Raw genomic sequence first — 23,527 nt, forward strand, 5'->3', positions numbered from 1 at the left:
TTTGAAGTTCCACTACAAATTTACTATGAGCACAGAGAGAACTGGTTTACAATCTAATGACACACACTGTGGAGAGGACCATCTCACTAAGGTGATGACATTATGACTTAAAGCAAAAAAAAAAAATCTGTATTCACAAATTAGTTTTACTCATAATGCACTGCTGAAGACTGTGAGCTTACACAGAAACTCAACTAAAAGCAGCTAAAATCACAAGTCATCTGTTTTTATTCACAGAAAATGCAATAAGACTTTTGCTGAGAAATAACTGAGGATATAATTCTAATATGAAAAATGTAACAAAGAATTGGGACACCACAATACTTGTGTACAGCTGCATCGCTGCTGAAACTTCACTCACCATTAAAGATATTCCTTCATTGGGAGTTGTGATGAGATCTGGTCATTGTGAAGACCAGAGCATGTATCCAACCATTCAGCATCCCTTAAACCTGACTGCAGCTTGGACAGTTTAATGCACATCTTTCCAGAATTCCTCAAAAGTACTGAAACTTATTTTTTATATCTAATCCTACAATAAGAGGCAGATTTTTCGTTCGTAACCTGTTCTCATTTGTCAAACATTGTCTAGCAGCTTTCATCACCTCAGTTATAACAAGAACAGACTATTTCCATTACCAGGTTCACTGATCCATCCTCCTCTCCCACCATGACCAGTGAAATTCTTCCAAAACAGCTGTCGGAGCAAATTACGCACAAGAGCACAACATCTACAACATCTGTTTCATTTAACAGAATCTCATCTCCTCTGGGATAATGTCAGCTGGTGGTGACACAAACCTTTTAGTCTGAATTACTTTGGAAAGTATCAATGTCATATATTTACTGGAAAAGTTCATATGTTTGGTTTTGTTTTCCCAACATTTCCTCCCACTTTTGTATAGTTGTCTATTATTTTGTTTAATAATCTCCACGTTGTGAGGCCTTGTGAAACAGAATCTGGGATCTTTGGTTATAAACTTTAAACAGACTTTAAGCACAAGTCCAACAGAAACTCAAGGATACGACCCAGACATGCAGTTTTTGTAAGAAATGGTATTTATCAGTTTTCCAAGAGGTATATACAGGTCATATATACTGTTACAAATGTATGTAACATAAAAAAAAAGGCAACAAAACAAGTGATGGATTGTGAAGGTGACATACAGTACAGCACACTCCTTCCTGTTAGCTAGTAAACTCCACTGTAACCAACGACAAATCACCTTTAAACAAGCAAATGACAATGATTTCATTCACTGCACGCCGGGAGAGACTTTACAGTAAAAAAAGAATAAAAGTCAAAACAAAAACGCGACAGGCACTGACCTCAGTGACAAAAAACAAAGAGCTCTGTAATTCTGCAACGCGTGTCAACGGCTTTCTACCGCCTATTGGTTTGTGTCGAGAGTCCACAGTCAACAAATCACATCGATCACATCCTTTTTATTACACTTGTGATCATTCAGGCGATTAAAAGGATTAAAGTCATTAGATTTACTTTATCACCGTTTGGTGTTTCTACTCATCGTATTTGATGAAACAGTCTAGGAAAGAAATATCACGACTAATTGGCCGAATCTGCTAAACAGGTCGTAGACAGTCTGAGGTGATGGGACACACAGTAGTGTAGAGCACATGGCATAGTCTGTTCGTCCATAGTGAGCGAGTCCGTCCGTTCTGCGAAGTCCGTCTGCAGGTCGTCAAACCGTTCAGTCGGTCTAACCGATGGTGACACCGAAACCGCACTGGAACTTGTTCTTGCGGTGGTTGAGGAAGGAGCAAAGGACCAGAGAGAGCGGCAGAGGGAGCAACTTCTTTTCTAATGTGGCACCGACTATCCAGTTACTGTCTACTGAACCTGGGACGGCGACAAAGACACAACATTAGACGGGTGTGATACAAACATAGAATATTTACTGCTCCGTTTATCGTTTGTTTAAAAAGTGTTTTCTCATTAAAAAGTGGTATGAGGAGAGAAATATGAATGTAGGCAAGGTTAGGAAAAGTTGCTGCTAATGAAACAATGTTATACAGGATGTGTGACAGGATATGTATGTGTCCTTTATAGATGCATAAGTGAAAAGCTGAGGTGGAAACACATTGATAATGATTATATATTCGATGATGATGATGACATCTTGGGTATTTTTTCCTATGACTGTATTTTCTCTCTTTTCATTTTTCCTCTTTCTTTTTTGCTTTAATTCTGAGAAAGTCACTTTGAGTCCTGATGTTTCTGTGTTAGTTGACAATATCTTACGTACGCTGCTGATGTTATATTTCAAAATAAAAGTAAATGTCTTGGAGCCTTTCTTGGCAGTTAGTTGTAACTTGCTGCCAGAAAACCAGGCTCCATTGGACAGAGCCTGGCTGGCTACTTAACTCTGTTTACAGTCATTATGCTGAGTTAAGCATATCCAGGCTCCAGCTTTATATTTAATGAACAGATATGAGGCCAAATCTCAGCAAGACAATGAATAAAAGAGTTTCCAAAAAATGTTGAACTATTCCTTTAAAATACAATGAATAAAATAAACAGTTCAAATTGTCACTCCATGTGTGAAAGTTTTTCATAACTGTGTTGCCTGGATGAATAAATATAATTGGGATACAACATTTCCAGGGACCTGCTGTTAAATCTTAACAATAACTAGTATCTGTCAACTCTACAATTTCATTAGTGGCATCTGTTCTGATTTTCTGAAGCTGTATCAATTACATTTAGCAGCTAAATATGTTACACATTTGAACAGCCCCCAGTAAAGACTTGTCAGTGTAGTAAAGGCTGTAGATGTAACTGTCCATCCTACCTTTAAACTGTAAATTGGCTTTAGGCACATCTAGCTGGTAACCAAAGGACACACTGGTGTCTTGCATGCGGGTGCTTGCCTCAAACTCCACACCGACCTGCAACTGTTGAAGAGCAGAGGACAGTTCAGAGTATGACGGAGTGGAAGGAGGCACAGCAGACCCCACAAACATAACCAAGACACCTGAGTCATAGAGACACCTCTTCTCCAGCTGTGTACTGAGGAAGTGGCCGCTCAACACACAGGAGAGAGAGTCATATTTAAAGCAACCAGGTATTTGAATTGAAAATTATTAAATATTTGAGGTTTGCAGGTTTGACCTGAGTCTAATAAAAAGAGGAGGTAAAGAACGAAGAGGTTACCTGATCATTGGCTTTGTGGTAGTATGAAGCGTGAGCGCCCGCTGAGCCGAGAGTCAACGTGGCGATGTAGTTACTGCCTGAGTAGAGGGAGGAATTTAGTTAGGCATTTGTGAAGTGAAACCTCCAGCTCTATCAACCCAGACCTCACATTCACAACAACCTGTGCCTCACCTGTGTATCTGCCCACTAAAGACATCACAGCGCCCTCCTCTCCTGGCCTGCGGTGGTAAACCAGCTCCCCTCCCAGAGCCAGAGCCGGCGTTATGGACTGGAGGTAGTGTGTTACAACAATACCTGCCAGGTGGACGACAGCGAGACAACAACAAGAGGTGTTCAGCTTCAGATGAGGTCTTTGTTACGGTTGATTTAGACAGCGGCTTTCAGAAGTGTAAAGACAGATGTACTGATGACCTACCAGAGCCGACGAGCACGTCTGGGTTTCCAAGTGTAACAGTTGCGGTAAAATCTTCTCCCCTGAACTCGGCATCGCCCTGCCAGTTCACAAACTTGTTTTGTTGTGTCTGAGGACATGACAGATTGAGACAAAGTTAACATTACAGCCCAAATGATACCGTGTTCAATTTTTTAAATCACACAATATATCAGCTGATCATTTGTTATTTTTACATAAACAAATAACATACCAACAATAATACGACAAAGATTTCTTTCATTTGGTTATTTAAGTTTGTATGAGACTTTTGACATTGTAAAAATAAACTTGACAGGGCTCTCAGGTGGGCCGGCTTTGAAATGAGGACACTGTTTCTAAATTTGTTTAACCACATCTCTGACATTTCTGCACTGCAATTTCCTGTTATTTATTGGCCAAGTTACACTTCAATCACCATGAAAAACTAATTAAAAGCTCCAATCAAAATCAATGATAGAGAGAAAAATAAAGAAAAACAAAACAGAAATAAACTAGTAGAGTGAAAGGATATGATGGTGAGGGTATGGACATATTTAAGTTGTGTAAAAAGGTGAGACAGGAAAAAGAATTTAGATAGAAATAAGCTTACCTGGAAGGCCACTTTGGATCGTATCCTGCTGGTGACCTGGTTGATGATCTGGGCGTTAAGGCTGCCACTGTTGTCCATGTCTCCCACCATGACAGGAAAAAACTGAACAAAAAGGAACGGTTCATTTGTATTAAAGTTCAAAATACAAATACAAACATCTTACAGATGAGAATCGCAGCGACTTCACCGCAGCTTACCTCTGCTGGACCCGTCTGCCTTAATCCAACGTATGTAGCACCAAACCTGTAGCTGGAATCACCCATGGTGCTCAACATCACAGTATGATTCACCTAAAGGAAGTTAAAGCAGTTTATGAAATGCACTGTGAACACATCTCCAGTTTGCTTTACTTAGAGGAACTGAGACACACGTGGTTCATTCAGTCTGACACTGTCTGAAGAACATGAGTTTAAGGCACATGGACTCACATGTAGCTCAATTACCACAGTTTTGAACGTTCAGTGGATGTTTTCCAGCCCAAAACCTTACAGAAAAACCTGAGCTATGAAGCTGTAGTTACGCTTCATGAATCTATGAATCTAAGCAGTTGTACAACAAACTGATATCAGCCAGTTCTGATTCATTTTTTATTTAATTTCTAATGTAAAAGGAAGATGACTGACCTGGAAGTGGTTGCTAAGGCCTTTGTTGACAACTAGCCTGACACCTTCCATCTGCATGGGGAAAACCTCTGAGAAGAAAAACAGATGCACATAAGGTACATTCAGGTAGTACAGGTTTTTTTTTTAGCTCACCTGAACTTGCTCAATCATCTCCATTTACCTTTGCATTTGCGATGACACTCATCAAAGGCTCCCGGGTTAGGCAAAGAGTTTTCTGCCTCCTGCTCCTTTCCGGAGGCTGCCCCAGTCGGGGGTATAATTGGGGAGACTGGAGGCATCCCAAAGCCCGGCGGCACCGTCAACCCGGGGGTAGCAGCACCGCCAGAGGTTGGTGGTGGAGGGTTGGGGGAACTGGCAGCCAAGACACTGCCCATTCTGAGACACCAGGGAAGAAATGAAGGGATAAAGAAATATAGAAAGAAAAAAAGAAAGACAGAAGGTGAGTAAATGAAGAGAAAGAACACGAGAGCCGACTCATTCTTCTAAATGAGGAGAGGATCATTTCTCAAGAGGGAAAAGTTGTCTTTTATACTGTGTAACGTCACATGGGACAGATGGTAGAAATGGGAGATATCCAGATTTATTCACCTGACAAGTGAAGGCAGTTGAATGTCTGACTTGGTTAGAGCTGATTAATCGATTATTTGAACAAGAGAAAATGATCTGGCAATTACTCTGATAAATAAATCAATCCCCAGAATAATTAAGCAAAAATGCCACAGAAATGTTCTTGCTCCTACACCTCCAATGTAAAGACTTTCTGTTTTAGATAACTGCTAATTGAATATTTTGGGGTTTTAGACAGTTGAAGACTTCAAAAACTAATCAATTAATTGGGAATTCACAGGCAGATTAAATTGATAATTAAAATAATTGTTAGTTGAAGAACTAGACTTTGTTGTATAAGGGTAAAAACACCAGTACACTTTTGATATAAATCTAGTCTATATCCATTAAATTTGGGTCTAATCCTGTTGAATGACGGACTTTGGTTAACATGAGGAAGCCATATTTGTTGTTTAAGGCACTTGTCCCAAGTCAGATGTATTGAGCTTTTAGAAAAATCTCAGTTTCCAAATCATAATTACTACTTGGATCTTGATGTGACTGACTTTTAATTAGACGTCAGAAACTGATAATTACAGTAACTCCCATATGACACAAACAAGGTACCAGGCAGGTAAACAATACAATTAAAGGCTAAATTTTATACGCTGATGAAATAGCATAAATAAAGAATACAAAATATGAATAAATAAACAGTGGAAAAAAATAGAGACAACCTACACCTATATTATGTAGTGAATATTCACTGTACAATGGTAGTAATATACTATAATAGACTGTGCGTTAATGCAAGTCAGGTGGATATGTGTATCTAGAGCCAAACTAATCTTAAAAGATCAGAATAATGTGATGTATAACAGATGTGATTATTATGTGATAAGTAAAAGTCCAGGTCAACAGTCTGTCCTGTTAGTATCAGAATCACTGTACAGTGTAGAGAGCTTCTTTCAGAGCTAAAGACAATATTATTACACAAGCTGAGCAGTATTTGATAAGTAAACTGGTCTTCATTTGTAAAACTGGTGGAGTGTCCCTTTAACCTTTCCCACACATCATGTTCATTCATTTGAAGGTAGAGGAGGAAGCAAACACCGGCAGACGTTAAGTCAAAAAAAACCCAAAAATAATTATATGGCCAGAATAGATCAGAAAACCGAGGCCACCAACGTCTCTGTTTATAAAATGTATTTAATGTTTTGAATGAAAGCTAGTATGAAAACGTTAGCTAAGCTAGCTCCCTGCTGCCGTTCAGTCCAGCTTCTCAACCGGCAGCAGACAGCTTTAAACAAACAGCTGCTGCTGAAGGAAAATAAATATTCACTTGTCAGATAACCGGTGCTGAAAAAGCAGCAAACACATCCATGTTTCCAGGTAAAATACACGCTTTATAAAACACCAAGCTAACGTTTGCTACTCACGTTGTGGTTTCCAGAGGACGATGCAGCCGGAAGCTGACTCCGGTTGCACCAAAGAAGAAGACGCGAGTGACGACGAGGCCCGCCTTTTTTCGCAAAACACGTTTTGATTGGATCACAGGCCTCGACCCGTAGAAATGATTGGCAGAAACACCTGTCAGTCATTTTATGGCTGACGGAATTAAAGGCGTGGTTTCCCTGTTGATGACGCGATGTTTCTGCTCAAACACTATTGGCTTATTGAAGTGAGGTCAACCATAAAGGGGCGGGACGTGAAATTCCGAGCTCACCTATTGGTGCAGACGTTAGACGTCGGCGGGTTGCAGCTAGGGGGCCGGGTGCAGCTAAATGTTTATATAAAATACTTTCAAGGTCAAATGGCAGCCAGAGAGGCAGTGTGCTGGATTAATGTGACACAACAACAGCGCCTCTCTCTCTCTCTCTCCAGATGTAGGAGGCTACACACAGCAGCAGCTCCCAGCAGCTACAGAGCTGAGTATTGTCAACATACAGTCTGATGAGCCACCGCTGCACATGCCTGTGTGTGGATGAGGACAGGAGTTTAAACCCCACTGCCATAGTTAATTAGTTGAACCTGTCCACTTGATGAGGGCTGAGGTTTTGTTCAACTGTAAACAAAAGACCCAACAATGAGCTTCACAAGTTTAATTGCAGTGCTGTTGTATTATATTTCACAGGTCTGTTATTTGTATGTTAACTTTTTCATCACCTTTGAAAGGTTTTCTGTTCTTTTGATTTGTATTTTTAAGACTATGTCGTTTTTTCTGTTCTTTTAATGCATCATGTGAAGCACTCTGAATTACCTAAATGTATGAAAATAAACTTGCCATGCCTATGTCTGTCAAGCATGCCATCAAAGTAAGCCAAGAAAGTTTTCCCTGGAAATTGACTACTTAATCATGCAAGGTCATTGAAAATGTTAAGTTAATCTCTTCCAAACAAAGAGCTAAGAGAGAGGTCAATGCAACTGTATACATAGTTTAATGGTGGAAATTCCTAAACAAAAACCCAAATAATCAGTTTTCTAAATATCAGCTGACAAACCGAACATGGGACTTTTGGGGCCGGCCTCAAGAATTTCGTCGGTCATCAGTGATTACAGATCTTTTCAGACCAGGTGGGAGTAATGTGTGTAATCAAACACTGGGAAAAAATCAAGAGCCAACAGACAATGTTAATTTATGTTCAATTTATTGAGTTTTATAGTCCCTGCATGTATTTCAGTAGAGGACAGTGATTAACACAAGTTGCTGAAATACCTTGTGCCACTTCAATGCATTTTCATAAGGGAACAAAAAAAAAAAAAAAAAAAAAAAAAACAGTTTGCAGTTCCACCCAATCAAAATCATTACTGAGTTTTTCACCTAATGGCACAATAGAGAAAATTATGGGACAATGACAAAGGAAAATAAGTTACCAATTCCCAAAAACATGGAGTCTGGATCTAGGCTATTGTATTTCAAGTCCAAAATGATGCAATGTAAAGGGCCACCAAGGTACCAACAACTACAAACAACTCATAAAACTGACTACATAAGGGTTTTTTTTTTTTGTTGAAAGGAAAACTGAATTTGTAAGTATGAGGAATCGACTGTACCAACGTTTTTTTCATGCCAATTGAGAGTCATAATGTACTGCGACATCTTTCTATCCCTGTTGTAGAGAAATACTGTTGTAATGCTATCCTTCACTATATTCAAACCAAAATATCTGAGAGCCAATTAAGAGTCGTAACATCACTGTTGTCTATCCGTGGTGCAGGGGACATACTGTTGGAACTACATCCTCAGCTTACAACAAATCTGCTGAGTTCATCATTAAATTTGGCTGAAATTGCCACGTTGGAGCGTGGGTGACTCGACGTCAGCGCAGCAATTCAATGTAGTTACGAACAGCACAGATATACTTTGCAACTCAATACTATTTAATTCAAATTTTGAACGTTGCCAATTAAGAATTTGCAGAGCCCGAAGGAGCAATGCTAAAACTGCCATTCTGTACCCAAATCCTCACCCTGTCCTGATTTTTTTATTTTATTTTTTTTATTTTTATTTTAAACAGTTACCCTTTTTAAACAAGTTTCTGACAAATATCCCTCCCACCCCCTGTGAGCACTACAGACCTGAGAGGTCAGAGTGCACACACACACGCACAAAGACAACACCAGATGACAAAAATCAACATCTTACTCAACATTCATAACTGTATTCATCATAACCTCCCTTGTGACCACACATTCTGAGTTCACCCCACCACAAAATTGAATAGAAAGAAAAACTAGTCTTTTTTTTTTTTTTTTTTTGACAACTTTGGTTTTTAATTCTTGACGCTCAGGCCATCGCTTCTATCAGATAACATTTCTCTCACTACAAATGTGATCTTAAAACTTTTTTTTTTTTTAAGCAACATCGGCTCTTCCTAAGATCTCAACAATTATTTAATTATTATTATTAATAACTGACAATAGAAGAAATGCCTGGAGCGACAAATTGAAGTTGCGATCAAGGGTAGTTTTTCTTTATGGGGTTGAATGTGTAAGGAGCCAATTCCACACAGGTCTGACATTTAATATTCTGTTCATGACACTAGCCAAGAGATACTTTTAATAACAGCCCATTTGAGAAGTGATCATATGAAAAAAACAAAACAAAACACAATCACTTCCACTAGGCCTAGACAGGTTTAGCTATCAGTGTGTCTAATCTCTGCTTTTTGGTCACAAAAGAGATGATGGAATATCTGTCGGGGATGTGATCAACAACACAAGACATCAAGAACAGAAAAGTGGAAACATTTCTCATTGGAAATGAAATTCATGTCCACAAACTTGAACTCCTGGTGGAAGAGGGAGATGGAAAAAGTGGAGAAAAAAAAAGTCACATCCCTGACAACTGTAAACACCCATACTGATATTTAAGACATCGTACATCGCCAACAAAAACACAAGACGAGTCTGCACATGAAAGCACAGAAAAAAAAACCTGACATTCAACTATTACGCTCACATGCAGCCACAAACTGTTAACAGGACAGTTTCCTTATTATTTCAAATTAACTGTCATCCTCACGAGTAACCAAGTTGGCTCCAAGTCGACTGATCTGACGAGATTTTAACCCAGACGTCAGTTTCACTGAAGCTGCATGTAAACGTAGTGATTCTCAACAAAACAGCCTGTCACAGCTGCACACACTTTAAGCCTTTCTCACTCTCTCTCTCACACACACACACACACACACACACACACACACACTCTTCAAACAGTCACACACACACAAACACACCTTTCCTCATGCAAACACACACCCAAATCTCTCCCACACACACACACACACACACACTCCACTTTTTTGGTTTTGCTTCAATGTAAATCCTGAAAATCTATTTCAAGGGGGAAAAAAGAGAAACAAAATAAATTCTACCTCCTCCACCCATGAAGCAAAGTATTTTCTTTTTTTTTTTCCTTTTTTTTTTAGAACTGTAAACGACTAGTGTAAACAATGAATCATTCACAATTTTGTCTCCTCAAAATGATTCATAACACCTCGTATAAAGATTGCCCTAGTCGGGGGGTTCGGGGGGGTGGGGGTGGATTGAGCTGCTGAAAACAAATCACAGCACTTTGATCATCCGTCACACAAACATGGAACAGGTTCAAGAAGATCACAGTGCTTCAATGCTTCCCGCAAACTCTCTCCTGTATAACTTAGCGCTCTCTCTGGCACTTAAAACATGAAGCCAACAGGGTGTTTTGTGTATTTTTGGGAGAAAAACAACTTGAAATCAAAGCTTTTGACATTGTTTTAAGTACCAGAGAGGAGGGAAAGATTCAAGATGCCCAGAGAGCATCTGATAAAACACTTGGCTTCTGCAAAATGACCCAAAATCCTCCAGAAGTTACCCAGTGCTAAAGCCTCACAGAGCCAAACTGCTTTAAGCAACATCAAAAATAAATCTTAAAAATAAAGCAAAAATACTCTTTTTTTATGCCTTTTTTTCATTTTTTTTCCATTAGTGACGCTCTGTAAGGGGAGGACAAAAAAAAAGAGAAGTCACAGCTGCCTGTTCAAAGATGCTACAATTCTGCTTTCAAAAACAGAGCCCACCCCTCACAAAAGATAGTTCTCACATTTTTATAATTAGAAAACATAGCTGTGCTGGGGGGAAAACCAAAGAAAAAAAAAAAATCTAATGCCAAAAAAAAAAAAAAAAAATTGCTGCTGCTGCTGCTGCAGAAAGAAAAGTGACATTTCTTCTGATTTTAGTCGTAGTTCAATCTAAGATCAACATGGTCCTTTACAGACCGAGCAGGTTTCAACACCCCGTGGTCCATGACATCATTTCTAATCCTTTCTATAATTTCATAAAAGCAAAGCCTGAAGAGGAGTTTCTAACGCAGCAGCAGCAATACAAACGACAACTGCTGAATATGCTTAAGAGCTTGGCATTCAACCACTGGGCTGCAGAGTTTACATTGGCAACTGATACATTCACCAACTTCAATTTTTGTCAGGATGGGGCTCAAAAAGAAAGTTTCACCTTAGGATTAAAAAAAAAAAAAAAAATGCTTGTTTTATAAACCTTATGTTTCCACATTGTAGCTATGAAACCTAAAGATGCGGGTGGAAAACGAAAGTGGCAGAAAATTCAAAACTATTGTTCTGCACCAACCTCCTGTGAATCTTCACCTCTTGGACCCACTGATACTCAATTACCTGTCAGCTTAGAAATGGCAAATGTTGCTATCAGAGCTGTTCTGAACCGTCTCTGGGGCATCAGTCCTGCAACCAGATTTTCATCTGCCAGCTCCAGTGGCCAATGGATTTTATAGTATTCACCAGCCAAATGTGATTTTTGTTATGTAAGAGAACCTTCAAACAACAACGACTGTCTGCAGGCGAACTCACCAGCGACAGCCATAATGCAACAGCATGTGGCTGCTATTCATTTCCCATGGTGTTTGTGTGGTTGCAAGCTAACATCCATGAATCAGTATGAGGGCTTGTGTCTTCTGATATTAACTCTGCTCATGTATTATTCATAGTGAAAGGGAAAAACAGTCACGCAGTATTTAAATAAAGCTGCCCTTTTTTTTTATTGCAACGTTCACATTAAAAATAAATGCTCACATTCAGGATGGTTTTCAAGGAGTTTGAGCTGTGTTTCGACACATCTCTCAACAGGAGAGAGAGAGAGAGCGTGTGTTTGTGTGTCGTCTTTTTCCCCTTTGCATAATGCAATGTTTAACTAAAATCAGATCACTATTTAGTTCATGTTGTTTGTGCTCGTTCTCTGCTGCGTGACAGGAGACAGCAGACTATGAATGGATGAGTGAACATGGGGGTAAGTAAGGCACTTGAGTGACAACAGCAGTGTAAGTGGACAGAACGATGGCTGGTTTTAAGTGCACCATTGTAACATTAAAAACAGACCAACCTTGCTGCTGGCAATGAATCCAGTCCCCAAGCATGATGGCTTCAAAACAGCTCTGATACTTATTTGCTATGCTGTCTAACACACAGATAATAGGAGAAAAAAAACATTTTAGTCCAGTCTGGGTTTGGTGCAAAACAAAATAGTTTAACTTTCTCAGTTAATTTTAAAAAAGAATGAGGCAGCTCTCTTTGAGGAAAAGCTAAAGAAATGCGTAAAAATAAGAAACAGCCTTCACATCCGTCATCGTCAGGCTCTGAAAAGGAGGGAGAAATGTGAAACTGAAGAGTTGCCTGAAGACTGTGTGCAAGCGCTGATGTCTGTGCAAAAGCCCAGTGTGTCCTAATGTCCTGGAGGGAAGACAAAACTTAAAATTAGGAAGACAGGATATTTTTCATACAATAAAAGTCTAAAAATGATCTCAAAGCAAAATCTCACATTTTTAGGTGCTATCCTGTTGACGTCCTGGTTTCTCCTCGACCTCCTCCACATCACAGTCGGCGCTGGCTGAGTGGTATTCGGCCACATAGAGGCTCTTGTCGATGCTGCTGGGAATGGGCTTGATGTCGGTCACCAGCTGGTCTTCAATGGCCTTCAGGTTGAAGCGATCCTCTGACGTGATGAGGTTGATGGCCAAGCCCAGGTGACCAAACCTCCCTGAGAGAGACAGAGTGTTAAATCTACAAATTCACTGCCCATTATATTTATTTTATGTTGTCAAAACACAGACAGGGTTTACTGTGTTTCTCCTAATTTATAGCAGAATGAAAGTCAGTTCAGATGCTGCATCCTGGAAAACTTCCAGTGGTCACAGTGAAAAGCAAACAGGGCAGATGGAGCGCTATATGTCATCCCACAGGAGAAGCTCGTAAACACAAACACATTCCCTTTATGCAGAAATTCCGATTCTTTGTGTTAGTACATTTAGTTTATGTTCTGATTTGTCTGATTTTGTTGTGTTAATTCAGTAAAGTTTTGTAAACCAGTTTCTACAAATGACAACATTAAAAAGAATGGAGCAGTTCACAGTATTAAGGACTGAACAACATGCCTGATCTTCCAATACGATGGAGGTAAGTCTCAGCGTTCTTAGGGAAGTCGAAGTTGATGACGACGTTGACAGCCTGGATGTCAATACCTCTGGTGAAGAGATCTACAGGAAGACAACAGGAAATGACATCGATGCATTAAACCAGCGACATGAACGTTAAATGGGTTGTTTTGAAATGTTGCAGTTTACAACAGGAACTCACCTGTGCAGACGAGGTTTCTGCACAGTCCATTTCTGAAGTCATGGAACACACGGTTTCTGTATTCCTGAAAATAACCAGAAACATACATAAGCCAGGCACTGTGCACAAACTCACACAGGAACATTCTCAAGACTTTTAGGTCATTTTTCCATTTACTGTAAGAGAGCGAAGAGTGTCAGGAAACTTTTGTAGCAACACAAATTTGAACACATACAGTGGATTAAAAACGTAAAAAAACAAACAAACAAAAAAAAAAAAACATATAGCGGCCATCTGAGAAAAATACTAAAACAAAGGCAACAGCTGTGTCTCACCTGCATCATCTTAGCGTGGATGTAGAAGCAGGAGTAGCCCAGCTGAGTGATCTTCTTGGCCAACAGCTCCACCCTCTGAGTGGAGTTACAGAAGATGATTGACTGGTTGATCTGAAGCTGTGAGAGAGGGAAATGAAGACATTGTTATCAATCACTAGATCAACTTTATGACCTGAAGTCTGTTCCTGTGCCAAATCGGAAGCTGGCACATTTACTGCTGAAAGAGGAAACTGAAGCAGGATGTTACAGATGTTCAAAAACGTCTTCAAAAACGAATCAATTTCAGCCGCTGAGCAGCAAACATAGTGCGTTAGGAAACTGGATTTTTCAACCACTACAGATGCACTCCCATATTTGTTGCCATTTGTTTTCATGACAACATATTGCCTTGTGAAAAGGAGCATGTTTGTGACTGCAAGGGGTTTGAAAAGCATTAACAGTGATGAGTCAATCAGTTACCCTGGAGAAGAGTGTGTTGAGGCAGTGGACTTTCTGCCTCTCAGTGACATAGGCGTAGAACTGAGTAATGCCCTTCAGAGTCAGCTCCTCCATCAAGTTTATCTCATAGGGTTTCTGAAGGTGCTTCGCCTGCAGCAAGGACACATGGACAATGAATAGTTTAGAGTATGCGTTTAAAAACTCAGTATTACAATAACTTCTCAAATGTACAAGTCTGCAGGGGGTGGCTTAGTAGTCTTTTGCTGAAGGAGTTTAAAAATCAGTAATACTTTACATAGGTCAAAGACATGTTCACATCAAGTTTTCACAGACACGCAGAAGATTAATAAAAACTATCTGTATTTGGCAATTTAACAGAAAGACTCAAATTTTTCAAACTTTCAAATCCTGTGACTGTTAGCTGAGCTGATGTAGGTGAAGACAGCCACGGAAAAGTTAACACACAGACATGAACACAGATCTGGGCCGCAGTGTGAGAACAGCTTGGACTGCAGTGTGAGCTGAGTGGTGCCAAGTGGCCCCGGGCCATCGGGTTGGAACGAGTGGCGCAGCAATTAGCCGACTGCTCACCATGAACTTTTGCACGCTGATGGGGAAGGTTGCAGAGTAGAGCAGGATCTGCCTGTTCTTGGCCAGGAAGCTAATGATATCCTCGATGAGCACCACAAAGTCCTGAGACAGCAGCTTATCCGCCTGAGGGGAAACAGAGACAGAGAATTCAACATGGAGCAGACTCTGTTCCAACCTGGAAAACACACCGACAGACTTCTAGAGACATGGAATAAAGATTTAAGTCATGCCCTGATGAATACTATGATGACAATATAGTGATTACACTCAGACCTCATTATATTATTGATGATTAGATGTGTATACAATTACCTCATCCATCACCATCATCTGGACTCTATCCACCTTTGCCACACCCTTCTTTATTAAGTCCAGGATCCTGCCAGGCGTGGCGATGACCACATGCACTGATGGAGAAAACAGGAGAATTACATTTTACTAAGAACGAAACTGTAATTTTTATCATCTGAAACTTAAAACTACTTAAACAAAAAAAGTGTAACAATATCAAATAATAAATATTATAGTATATTTCTCCTTTCTACAGAGCAGAGTGTATAATCTTTTTAAGATTTAGTAAAGTGTCTTTTAAAAGAAAAAAAAAAGATAGATAGATAGATAGATAACAGAAGAACAGAAGCTGAACTTCATAAGCCAACATGCATTGTGGATTCTTACCAGTCTCATCCAGGCGCATGATGTCATCTCGCAGGTTGGTGCCCCCGGTAGTGGCCATGACTTTGACTCCTCCCAGGTGTTTGCTGATCTGGATGCTGATCTGGCTCACCTGCAGTGCCAGCTCACGGGTGGGCACCATCACAATGGCTGAGGAATAACAATATACAGGAGAAATTACAATTAAGCACAATTAAAGATCTCACAGTGGGAAAACCATTGGAGCTGTGAAAATGGGAATAGTAGCTAAATGGAGAAAGCAAGAGCAGAAGACAGAAGGACAAAAGTCATTCATGGTTAGGAGGGTATAAAATGTGCAGTATAATATGGTGTAAAACTACAGGCAGAGTCTCACCCTGTATGTGGTCCTTCTTCAGGTCTATCCTCTCCAGCAGTGGGATGAGATAGGCTCCACTCTTCCCTGTTCCATTTTTAGCCCTGGCCAGAATATCCCGTCCAGACAGGGCGATGGGAATACTCTCCTCCTGCAAGGAACCAAAAATCTTCACTTTAGGCTCATTCTGTGACAATGACATCATGCTTAAATACATAACGCTCTCACATACATAATGATTTTACACTGTCACTATTATTACATTTAATCACCTGACCTTTTCATTCTGGAGGCTCTTAAAATTGCTAATAAGCACCAAGCTAAAAATACACCTGCACTGAGTTATAATGGGACAAAAGCTCCAAACATTGAATCCTTAAATATATGTAATGTGTGACATGTAACATCCTGATAGTCTAGTGGTTAAGACACGTGATATAAAGACAAGGACCTTACAGTTATTTAAAAATTAAAAAAAAAAAAAGCTAATCAAGAAATGTTGAGCCGTGATCATGTCAGATTCATCCGATCAGCAGAGACGCACTGACAGATAATAAAACCATACCTGGATAGGGGATGGTTTCTCCCAACCCATCTCAAAGATGCCCATCAGGAGTTCTCGTTTGAGACAGTAATCTTCAAATTCATTCCCCTTAGTGGATGTCACATCCTGCAGGGGACACAGAGTGGTCAGGATGACAATAGAAAACTACTTATAGGCTAAAGTATGGTTCTGATTAGAAACTCGTAAAGTTTGACTCACTGAGGTTTTGACCCTGTTGTCTTTGGGAGGGAGCTTTAGGCTCCTTTTCCAGTCATCTCCAAACTTGATGCCTCCTCCGTCCTGAGGCACACCGCCTGGTTTCTGGGGTGCAGCCATGGCCTTTCCTTGAGTTGTGGGTGCTGGCTGGACTGAAGTTGGTTTGGTCTGTCCTCTGAGCTGCCCGTTCTGCTTGTTCAGTCCCATGACGACAGGGCCAACGTTTTCTGTTCTGGCAGTTGCCATTTTTCCTGTTTTCCTTGCTTTTGTTTTTTTTTTCTTCAAAGTATTAGATTTTTGCCTCTTAGGTTTTTCTTTTTAAAAATTCTCTTCAAAAGTAAAAAAGTTTAATAAAGCATTAACAAACAATATTCTCTATTATTTTCAAGTCCAAAGCTCTTACAACAGAAGTCGATTCGTAGTATTTACATATACACAAGTACGTGCAGTTCGGTCCCCTTCAACAACAGAGTGACTGACGTACAAGAACATCAAAAAAACAAGTTTTTACACAAGAGCTCTTCAAAATGAAGAGAAATTTGCATTCATATGCATGAATATACTTGCTCACAATATAGAAAAATTATATGTGAACAAGTATCAAAGCGGTTTAAGTCCTGAAATAGAACAACTAAGGCAATCTGAACTTGGGGAATAGCTTCGTCAATATAATCTGAGTTCAATACTTAAACTTCTGTTTCTAAATGGAACAATATTTCCTGTTTCCACTTTGAGTCCATAAGAGTTGCTCAATATCCCTGTCCTTGAAAAAAGGATGTCCAACTTTGTACAAGTCTTTCCCCAAAACCATATAGTCTGTAATGCTCTCTGTTTATTTCCACTGTGTGGGTGTACGTTGCTCCACGTGTGAAAAAAAATGGATCCTGAAAAAACAAGTCATACAAGGGGTTATCTAGTCCAAAGCCAAACAGCTTTCCACCCCTGTTGAGTCCTCTGTGTGGGTTTCCTTCCTGCTCCAGGTGTTTGACCTTCCCTCCCTGGACACCACAGGTCTTCAGGTCGGTGTGTGAAGTGTGCAAGTGTGGCCGTGATCAACCCGCTGCCTCCTCAAAGTCAGCCAACGACTCAAACTTGTCACCTAAAGTAAACCCAGCAGAAAAATTGAGGAAAAAAATCTAATCACTAATCACCCAGCCATTATCAATTAATCTACCAATTGATGTTTCAATTTTTCATTTGGTCTATAAAATGTTGGAAAATTGTGTAATTAAAGAATGTATTATTATGTTGCTTTTTTTGTCAGACCAAAAGTCCAAAACATAAAAATTCTCAGTCTATAACTACAAACATAAACAAATCAAATTGAGAAATTGAGGATTTTTGCTTAAGAACAAAAAATAACCACATAAAAGGATTGAAAAACCTCCTGAGACACAATGCACTGTTGTGCCACATCTTCTGACAGCTCACATACAGAAACATATCAGAACTAACATTACTGCCTACAGCAGCCAGGAGAAAAGATTGAAGGCTTTTTGATCCTTTTTTTGAGGAAATTTAATTCAGTGCTTTTCAGGAATTTCCAAGTTCTGCAGAAGCCCTGATTTCATCCACGACACTGTGAACCGATGACATGAGGAATTTCAATACATCACTGTTTGTCTCTGGTAATTTCTTGTTGCAAGAAATTTAAGCAACAATAAATGAGGTAGTTAGATGCAGCTTTGATGGCAAACACCCCCATGCTGCAGCGCAGAGCAGTGAAAGGCTTTAGCAGATTAATCACTAAATGGTTTGGTTTAGATTGCACAGGTGAACATGCCAGGTGGCAGTCTTCAGAGGCAGATTAAGAAGTCCAAACTGATTTAACACAAGACTGACCTACAGTAAGTCTCTATATCTACCTTAAACTAAATTCATAATTACAGCTTATATCTGCCGGTTGTCGTTTTAAGCCTCTTCCATTCAGATGAACGACAACTTAGTTTTATATACTGAAGTTTCTGTTTTGTAAGTCATTTTTCCTGAAAACAGTTAACATTACTTAATGTTAATATATGTATATATTCAACAATTTGTGTAGCTAAATATGGTTTTTCATTTTCCTTTGTAAATCAATAACTTATCGTTTCTTTGGAGCTGCGCCTCATAAGAATCAATATTAGCCCCGTTGGGCTAATGTTAAAGCGAAGCCAGTGTTAGCTTTAAGCTAACTAACCGTTAAGCCGCTGCAACACTCGTATTTGACGTTTAAAGCTTTTAATTGGTAAATTAAATGCGTAAAGTTTAAACGACAATAATGGTGCCTCTTGTTATCGGTAGTTCTTTGAGATTTTAATCACTAACGTAACACTATGTAACACGATTAGCAGGATCGCTAGCCTCAAGGCTAATTTAGCACAAACGTTAGCTAGCCAGCTCACAACAACTGATGTTTTTAACGGAACTGGACGGTTCCAAGTCACGGAAAAACCTACCTTAGTTTGTCTGTTATTTTACAAGGGATGTTCAGTTTGCGGTTGATCAGTTGCTTTCTTTGCAAGTCGCTCTAATAACTGAATTTTACTTGAAATAAATCGTCTCTATTGTGTTTCTTCTTCCTTTAAATCAACATGGTCGCCTTCTTCTTCGTCCTCTCTTCCTCGGCGTCTCTCTCCTGTTTATCACATGTGAGATTCCGTGACGCTGCCGCCACCTGCTGTCACGCCTGGCTACTGCTGTGAGAGTGTGTGGGTCATTGTACAGCACTGTCCGTGGCACTTGTCAAGGAGGTTTGTATTTTCATGACAATATTCTCCATTAGTGGTTGTAACAGTGCCAGCATATAGTGATATAAATAAAGGAATGAATGAAATTAATGTTGTTTGTACATTTGTACAGTGTGTGTGTGAATGGTAATTGGCTTACAAGACACCAAAATGTAATTAGGTTTAGGTCTATATAACTACACCTCTTATACAATGCTTTAATTGTGTAATCCATCATCATGAGCATCAAGTCTGCATTCACTTTGCCAGAGTTACATTACTCTGTGATGGATTGAAGAGCTCAAACAAGACTCTCTTAATACATGAGCATATCATAAACAAATAATAGGAAGCAGGTATTTGTAACAGCAGAGAAAATACATTCAAATCTCTAAAACACAACCGAGTGGTGTGCAAAGCAGCTAGCTGTGATATAATGTATTTAAGATTGGTAGGAAGTGGGTTAAAACATGCAAAAACACTATGTTTTATTCAAAGGGACAAGAGAACAGAGTTCAGTCTGGGTGGTGTTGTGGATTGATGTGATCTCAAAGTAAAGTTCAGTATTTACTAATCTTATTTTTTAATTGTATTCTTTCACTTTGAGGAACTCTCTGCTCCACCCACTCTCACTTCACAATGCACACCCAATACAACCCCAGCCTGATATGATGGCCTCAGGGTGGCTCCACCGGAGCAGCTGGGGGTTGTGGGTTTTGCTCAAGGGCACCTCACCTGTGGTAATGAGGGATGGCAGGCACAGCTTTTTTAAGCTTTTCTCACAACAAATATTTAAACCCGGCAACCTTGAGGTTAAAAGACAGCACATGATAAAAATACAGACATTAAAAATGCTCAACAAGTTCACAAACACTGAACAAAAACAGGTCTATTGTGTTAAAATAATCTGAATCCAATTCCAAAAACAGCATAAGCTTGTTCATAGTTATATTTTACTGTCATTGTTAAAACATGATCCAAACAATCAAGAGCTGGTTTAGCAAGTTGAATGAAAAAAAATCTGTCCCTCATATAATGGAGTCAGTGACAGCAGCTGCAGACAGAGAAGATCTTTCCTCTGCAGAAGGACGTCAGTGAGAGGCCATAGTGGAGTGGATCCAGTCAGTGAAGTGGCAGACCTGTGGAGAATGAACAAGCATCAGCAGAGGAAGACACGATTCAGCCCGTTGAGTTTATAAATCAAGTTTTTAAAACTGTAAACACAGAGAGGACACATTCAATACTTAAGTAAAAGTAGAAGATGAAAAAAAATAAATTGTGCTCAAGCTCAAAATGGCATGAGTTCACATTTGTGAATCTTTTCTGTGTTTCAGTTTTAAAAACAAGAAAACATCTGAGGAAGACGTCATGTGCGCATTAACTTCAAAAACAAGCATAAAACAGTTTTTTCCATCATCACACACAATATTAGGAAGCTGAAATACCTCCAGAAGGTCAGTGATTGTAACACAACATATGCAGAGCAACTACTACAAGTGCATGGTTCATTTTACAAAACACATCACAGGCTGTGACAAAATAGTGGCTTTTTAAAGTGTAAAGAGTCAAATCTGATAAGCTACACAAATGATCTTTATTTCTACACACAGACATACATACTTGCCTCAAAATGACCAAGTTGTTTGGTCATTTTATTAATGTATTGCATTTTTGGACCTAATATATTTATTTGATCACGTAAAGTTATTCTCTTTCTGTGTACTGTGATATTAGGTCAACTAATGTCACACAAATGAGTTCATTCAAGCCTTTGGTGAAAACAATGTGAATTCCTTTGCAGTCTGGAGTATTTTAAAGGGCGATACCTTGGCATAAACCCCAGGACGATTCTCCTCAGCACAGCCCCATCCCCAGGACACCACACCCTGGAGCTCCCCATTACACACCAGAGGGCCACCAGAGTCTCCCTGATGGAGAAGATAGAAACATAATACAGTCTTAAACATGAACAATCTTAAAATAATGACAGAATTAGAGCTGCAATGATTAGTCCATTAATTAGTCAGGACCTTTTTTTTTAGGCTGTTACAAAACATTTGATGACGTCACCTTGAGCTCTACAAAAATTTACATTGTTATTCACAGGCATTTTTTACTGTTTCATAATGTTTTATAGACCAAAAAATTAATCGATGAATTGAGAAAATAACAGGACGTTTAATTGATAATGGGACTTGACTGAATAACTATATTAGTCAAGAGTATTAAATGTACTAATAACATGATCTAAAGGGATTTAGCCACAATTTGAAACCAGAATTTAAAAAGTACAAAAAACACTTGTATTGAGATTATATCAGTTACAAAACATATTAAAAAACAAAAGCAGATTAACAAGTGTCACACAAAACAAAAGTCTGATTGAGCAGAATTGTTTTGTTTTGTTCTTTTTTCTTCACGTACCTGGCAGGAGTCCTTTCCTCCCTCCAGGAAGCCGGCACAGAACATGGAGGAGGTGATCCTGTCGGGGTAGGAGTGCTCACAGTCCTGCTGGGACAGGACGGGCAGATCCAGGCAGTGTAGGCATTTCAGACATCCGACTGTGTCACAGAAACACAGACAGGGACACACATGTTGACAGGCACACTTGTCTAATCTTCCACTGACCCCTCAGTCACTGGCAGGAACGGCAACAACACAGATAAAACATTTCTTCTCGTTCATGCAGACTTACAGGGACTCTTTGTGGCTCCCCACCCGGACACCAGACACTGGGTCCCTGCAGGGGCACATCTGCTGGGCAGGGAGACGGGCTGCACGTACTCAGTAAGCTTTGCTGGCTCGGCTAGTTTGATCAGCATGATGTCGTTGTTGATGGTGTAACGGTCGTATTCTGGGTGGCGGATGATGACAGCAGGAGCGATGAACTGCTCGGGGCCATCCTTGTAGCCAATGTGGTGCTCACCCAAACGCAGCTCAATGTCCTCACCCCTGGTGGATGATGGAAACAGAGCAGATGTTTGAAACAGAGATGCACAAAGTCCTCTCTCAGTAGAGCCTGGTGTTGTTGGTGTAACTCAGTCTCTAACTTACTTATAGCAGTGAGCAGCACTGACGACCCAACGATCGTTGATCAGGGTTCCTCCACAGAAGTGCCAGCCATTGTTGAGCGACACCTGCCAGGGGACGGAGTGAGGCTTGCACTCGTAGCCGCCGACAATCCTATCATCAAAGCTGAGGGCAGCTGAGCAGGCAACAGACAGGAGAGGGCAGACAAAGGGAGTAGGAATGAGGAGTAAAACTGTGTGAAATAAGAAGGCCTCTGGCTTGTTATTTGAACCCCACATAAAAGTTCTCATGGCGCACATCGACAAAACACCTTGGAAAACTTCAAAGATTTTTAAACCTGAGCACAAAACAGCTTTTATAAAAAGATTTTATTCTGAGCTCATGAGAAAGGTATTTTTTTTAAATCTATTTAGCAAAGGTTAAGAAGGTTTACTTTGACTCAAACTCACCATTTGTTGCCACCAACAGGAGGAAAATGTGGAACAACATTATGGCTTTGGTGTGGTTGCCTGCAGACGGGGAGGTATATTATTTAACTCCTCAAATTTAAAGAGTCTGTGTTTGCTCCCCCAGTCGACGTCACCGAGGGTCAGTATGGAGGGAGAACCAATAGAAGATGCTGAAGAAGAGGGAGCTGGTGCCAGAAAAATGACAAAAACATCATATACAGTATGGGAACCCCGACAAGTGCTACAAGAGCAAACAGTGCGAAGGCCTGGTGCGCAGTTATCATGATGGATGGGAAATGTCAAGCTGTGTTAAATAAGTCAAATTCAGAGTTTATTCTGCTGCTAAGATTAGGTTTTATAATGTTTGAAATGTGTTGTGATTTGGTTATTTTGTCAGTAATAACCTGCAATACAAGCTTGTGCAAAGTTATAACAGCAATCATCCACCTGTGAAACGCAGCGTGACACTGGTTTCTACACAATATAGGTTTAGATACTCACAATTTATGAAATGGCTGATTAAATTATGTGTAAAACATAACCTTTATCAGGCCCAAGAGGCTTATCAGGTGGCTGCACAGAACAGGCTGTGCTAACAGAAGAGGTAAAACTCTTATGTGCTCAGACGAGTCCTGGTTAACATCATGTACCTCCCCAGTTTCTCAACATATTATGTCCAAAAGCTTCAAATAAGCACACCTACAATATTTAACACCAGGAA

The 23,527-nt window shown here is 39.9% G+C and overlaps 4 protein-coding genes and 1 long non-coding RNA gene across 7 annotated transcripts in view; 1 reads left to right on the forward strand and 4 right to left on the reverse strand.

The window, feature by feature from the left end:
- Window positions 1–23,527, reverse strand: part of apoea (apolipoprotein Ea) — a 56,677-nt gene that overhangs the window by 11,088 nt on the left and 22,062 nt on the right. The gene's annotated exons all lie outside the window — the stretch shown is intronic.
- tomm40l (translocase of outer mitochondrial membrane 40 homolog, like) lies at window positions 1,388–6,948 on the reverse strand. The gene is made up of 10 exons (XM_071499850.1): window positions 6,806–6,948; window positions 4,981–5,195; window positions 4,821–4,888; window positions 4,395–4,487; window positions 4,198–4,299; window positions 3,591–3,696; window positions 3,347–3,469; window positions 3,176–3,252; window positions 2,814–2,916; window positions 1,388–1,861 (listed from the first exon to the last, which is right to left on the reverse strand). Exons 2-10 carry the CDS (start codon window positions 5,192–5,194, stop codon window positions 1,722–1,724), a joined length of 1,026 nt encoding a protein of 341 aa, XP_071355951.1. The 5' UTR covers window position 5,195; window positions 6,806–6,948; the 3' UTR covers window positions 1,388–1,721.
- LOC139633832 (probable ATP-dependent RNA helicase ddx6) lies at window positions 7,998–19,240 on the reverse strand. 3 transcript variants are annotated; one of them, XM_071499818.1, is made up of 13 exons: window positions 19,058–19,240; window positions 16,623–17,718; window positions 16,425–16,529; window positions 15,881–16,010; window positions 15,529–15,675; window positions 15,163–15,257; window positions 14,851–14,973; window positions 14,281–14,409; window positions 13,822–13,938; window positions 13,508–13,571; window positions 13,306–13,407; window positions 12,693–12,911; window positions 7,998–12,596 (listed from the first exon to the last, which is right to left on the reverse strand). In XM_071499818.1, the coding sequence occupies exons 2-12, from the start codon at window positions 16,863–16,865 to the stop codon at window positions 12,697–12,699; spliced, it is 1,470 nt and encodes a 489-aa protein (XP_071355919.1). In that variant the 5' UTR covers window positions 16,866–17,718; window positions 19,058–19,240; the 3' UTR covers window positions 7,998–12,596; window positions 12,693–12,696. The 3 variants fall into 3 exon arrangements, with proteins under 3 accessions (XP_071355919.1, XP_071355920.1, XP_071355918.1); XM_071499819.1 differs by having other exon boundaries at window positions 7,998–12,604; window positions 12,693–12,907; window positions 13,302–13,407; XM_071499817.1 differs by having other exon boundaries at window positions 7,998–12,604; window positions 19,058–19,239.
- Window positions 17,730–23,525, forward strand: LOC139633845 (uncharacterized). Its single transcript, XR_011693838.1, has 3 exons — window positions 17,730–18,466; window positions 19,255–19,351; window positions 22,931–23,525. It is a non-coding gene; the product is annotated as an uncharacterized lncRNA (long non-coding RNA).
- LOC139633842 (trypsin-2-like) lies at window positions 20,259–22,943 on the reverse strand. Its single transcript, XM_071499849.1, has 6 exons — window positions 22,807–22,943; window positions 22,382–22,532; window positions 22,023–22,279; window positions 21,752–21,888; window positions 21,154–21,255; window positions 20,259–20,466 (listed from the first exon to the last, which is right to left on the reverse strand). Exons 1-6 carry the CDS (start codon window positions 22,844–22,846, stop codon window positions 20,419–20,421), a joined length of 735 nt encoding a protein of 244 aa, XP_071355950.1. The 5' UTR covers window positions 22,847–22,943; the 3' UTR covers window positions 20,259–20,418.

Source organism: Trachinotus anak, unplaced genomic scaffold (genome assembly GCF_046630095.1).
Source record: "Trachinotus anak isolate AG129_WGS33_773 ecotype Australia unplaced genomic scaffold, CSIRO_AGI_Tana_v1 ptg000016l, whole genome shotgun sequence".
Classification (NCBI taxonomy): Eukaryota; Metazoa; Chordata; class Actinopteri; order Carangiformes; family Carangidae; genus Trachinotus; species Trachinotus anak.

Excerpts from the sequence above, each read along its gene's own strand:
- LOC139633842 (XM_071499849.1), bottom strand. The coding sequence starts at position 22,846 with ATGTTGTTCCACATTTTCCTCCTGTTGGTGGCAACAAATG. Across the intron at positions 22,280-22,381 it reads AGTGCTGCTCACTGCTATAA|GGGTGAGGACATTGAGCTGC; the intron begins GTAAGTTAGAGA and ends ATCATCCACCAG. Across the intron at positions 21,256-21,751 it reads GAGGAAAGGACTCCTGCCAG|GGAGACTCTGGTGGCCCTCT; the intron begins GTACGTGAAGAA and ends CTTCTCCATCAG.
- LOC139633832 (XM_071499818.1), bottom strand. The coding sequence starts at position 16,865 with ATGGCAACTGCCAGAACAGAAAACGTTGGCCCTGTCGTCATGGGACTG. Across the intron at positions 16,530-16,622 it reads ACAACAGGGTCAAAACCTCA|GATGTGACATCCACTAAGGG; the intron begins GTGAGTCAAACT and ends TGTCCCCTGCAG. Across the intron at positions 13,408-13,507 it reads CAGAAACCTCGTCTGCACAG|ATCTCTTCACCAGAGGTATT; the intron begins GTGAGTTCCTGT and ends GTCTTCCTGTAG.
- tomm40l (XM_071499850.1), bottom strand. The coding sequence starts at position 5,194 with ATGGGCAGTGTCTTGGCTGCCAGTTCCCCCAACCCTCCACCACCAACC. Across the intron at positions 3,253-3,346 it reads TTTAGTGGGCAGATACACAG|GCAGTAACTACATCGCCACG; the intron begins GTGAGGCACAGG and ends CCCTCTACTCAG. Across the intron at positions 2,917-3,175 it reads ACCACAAAGCCAATGATCAG|TTGCAGGTCGGTGTGGAGTT; the intron begins GTAACCTCTTCG and ends GCTCTTCAACAG.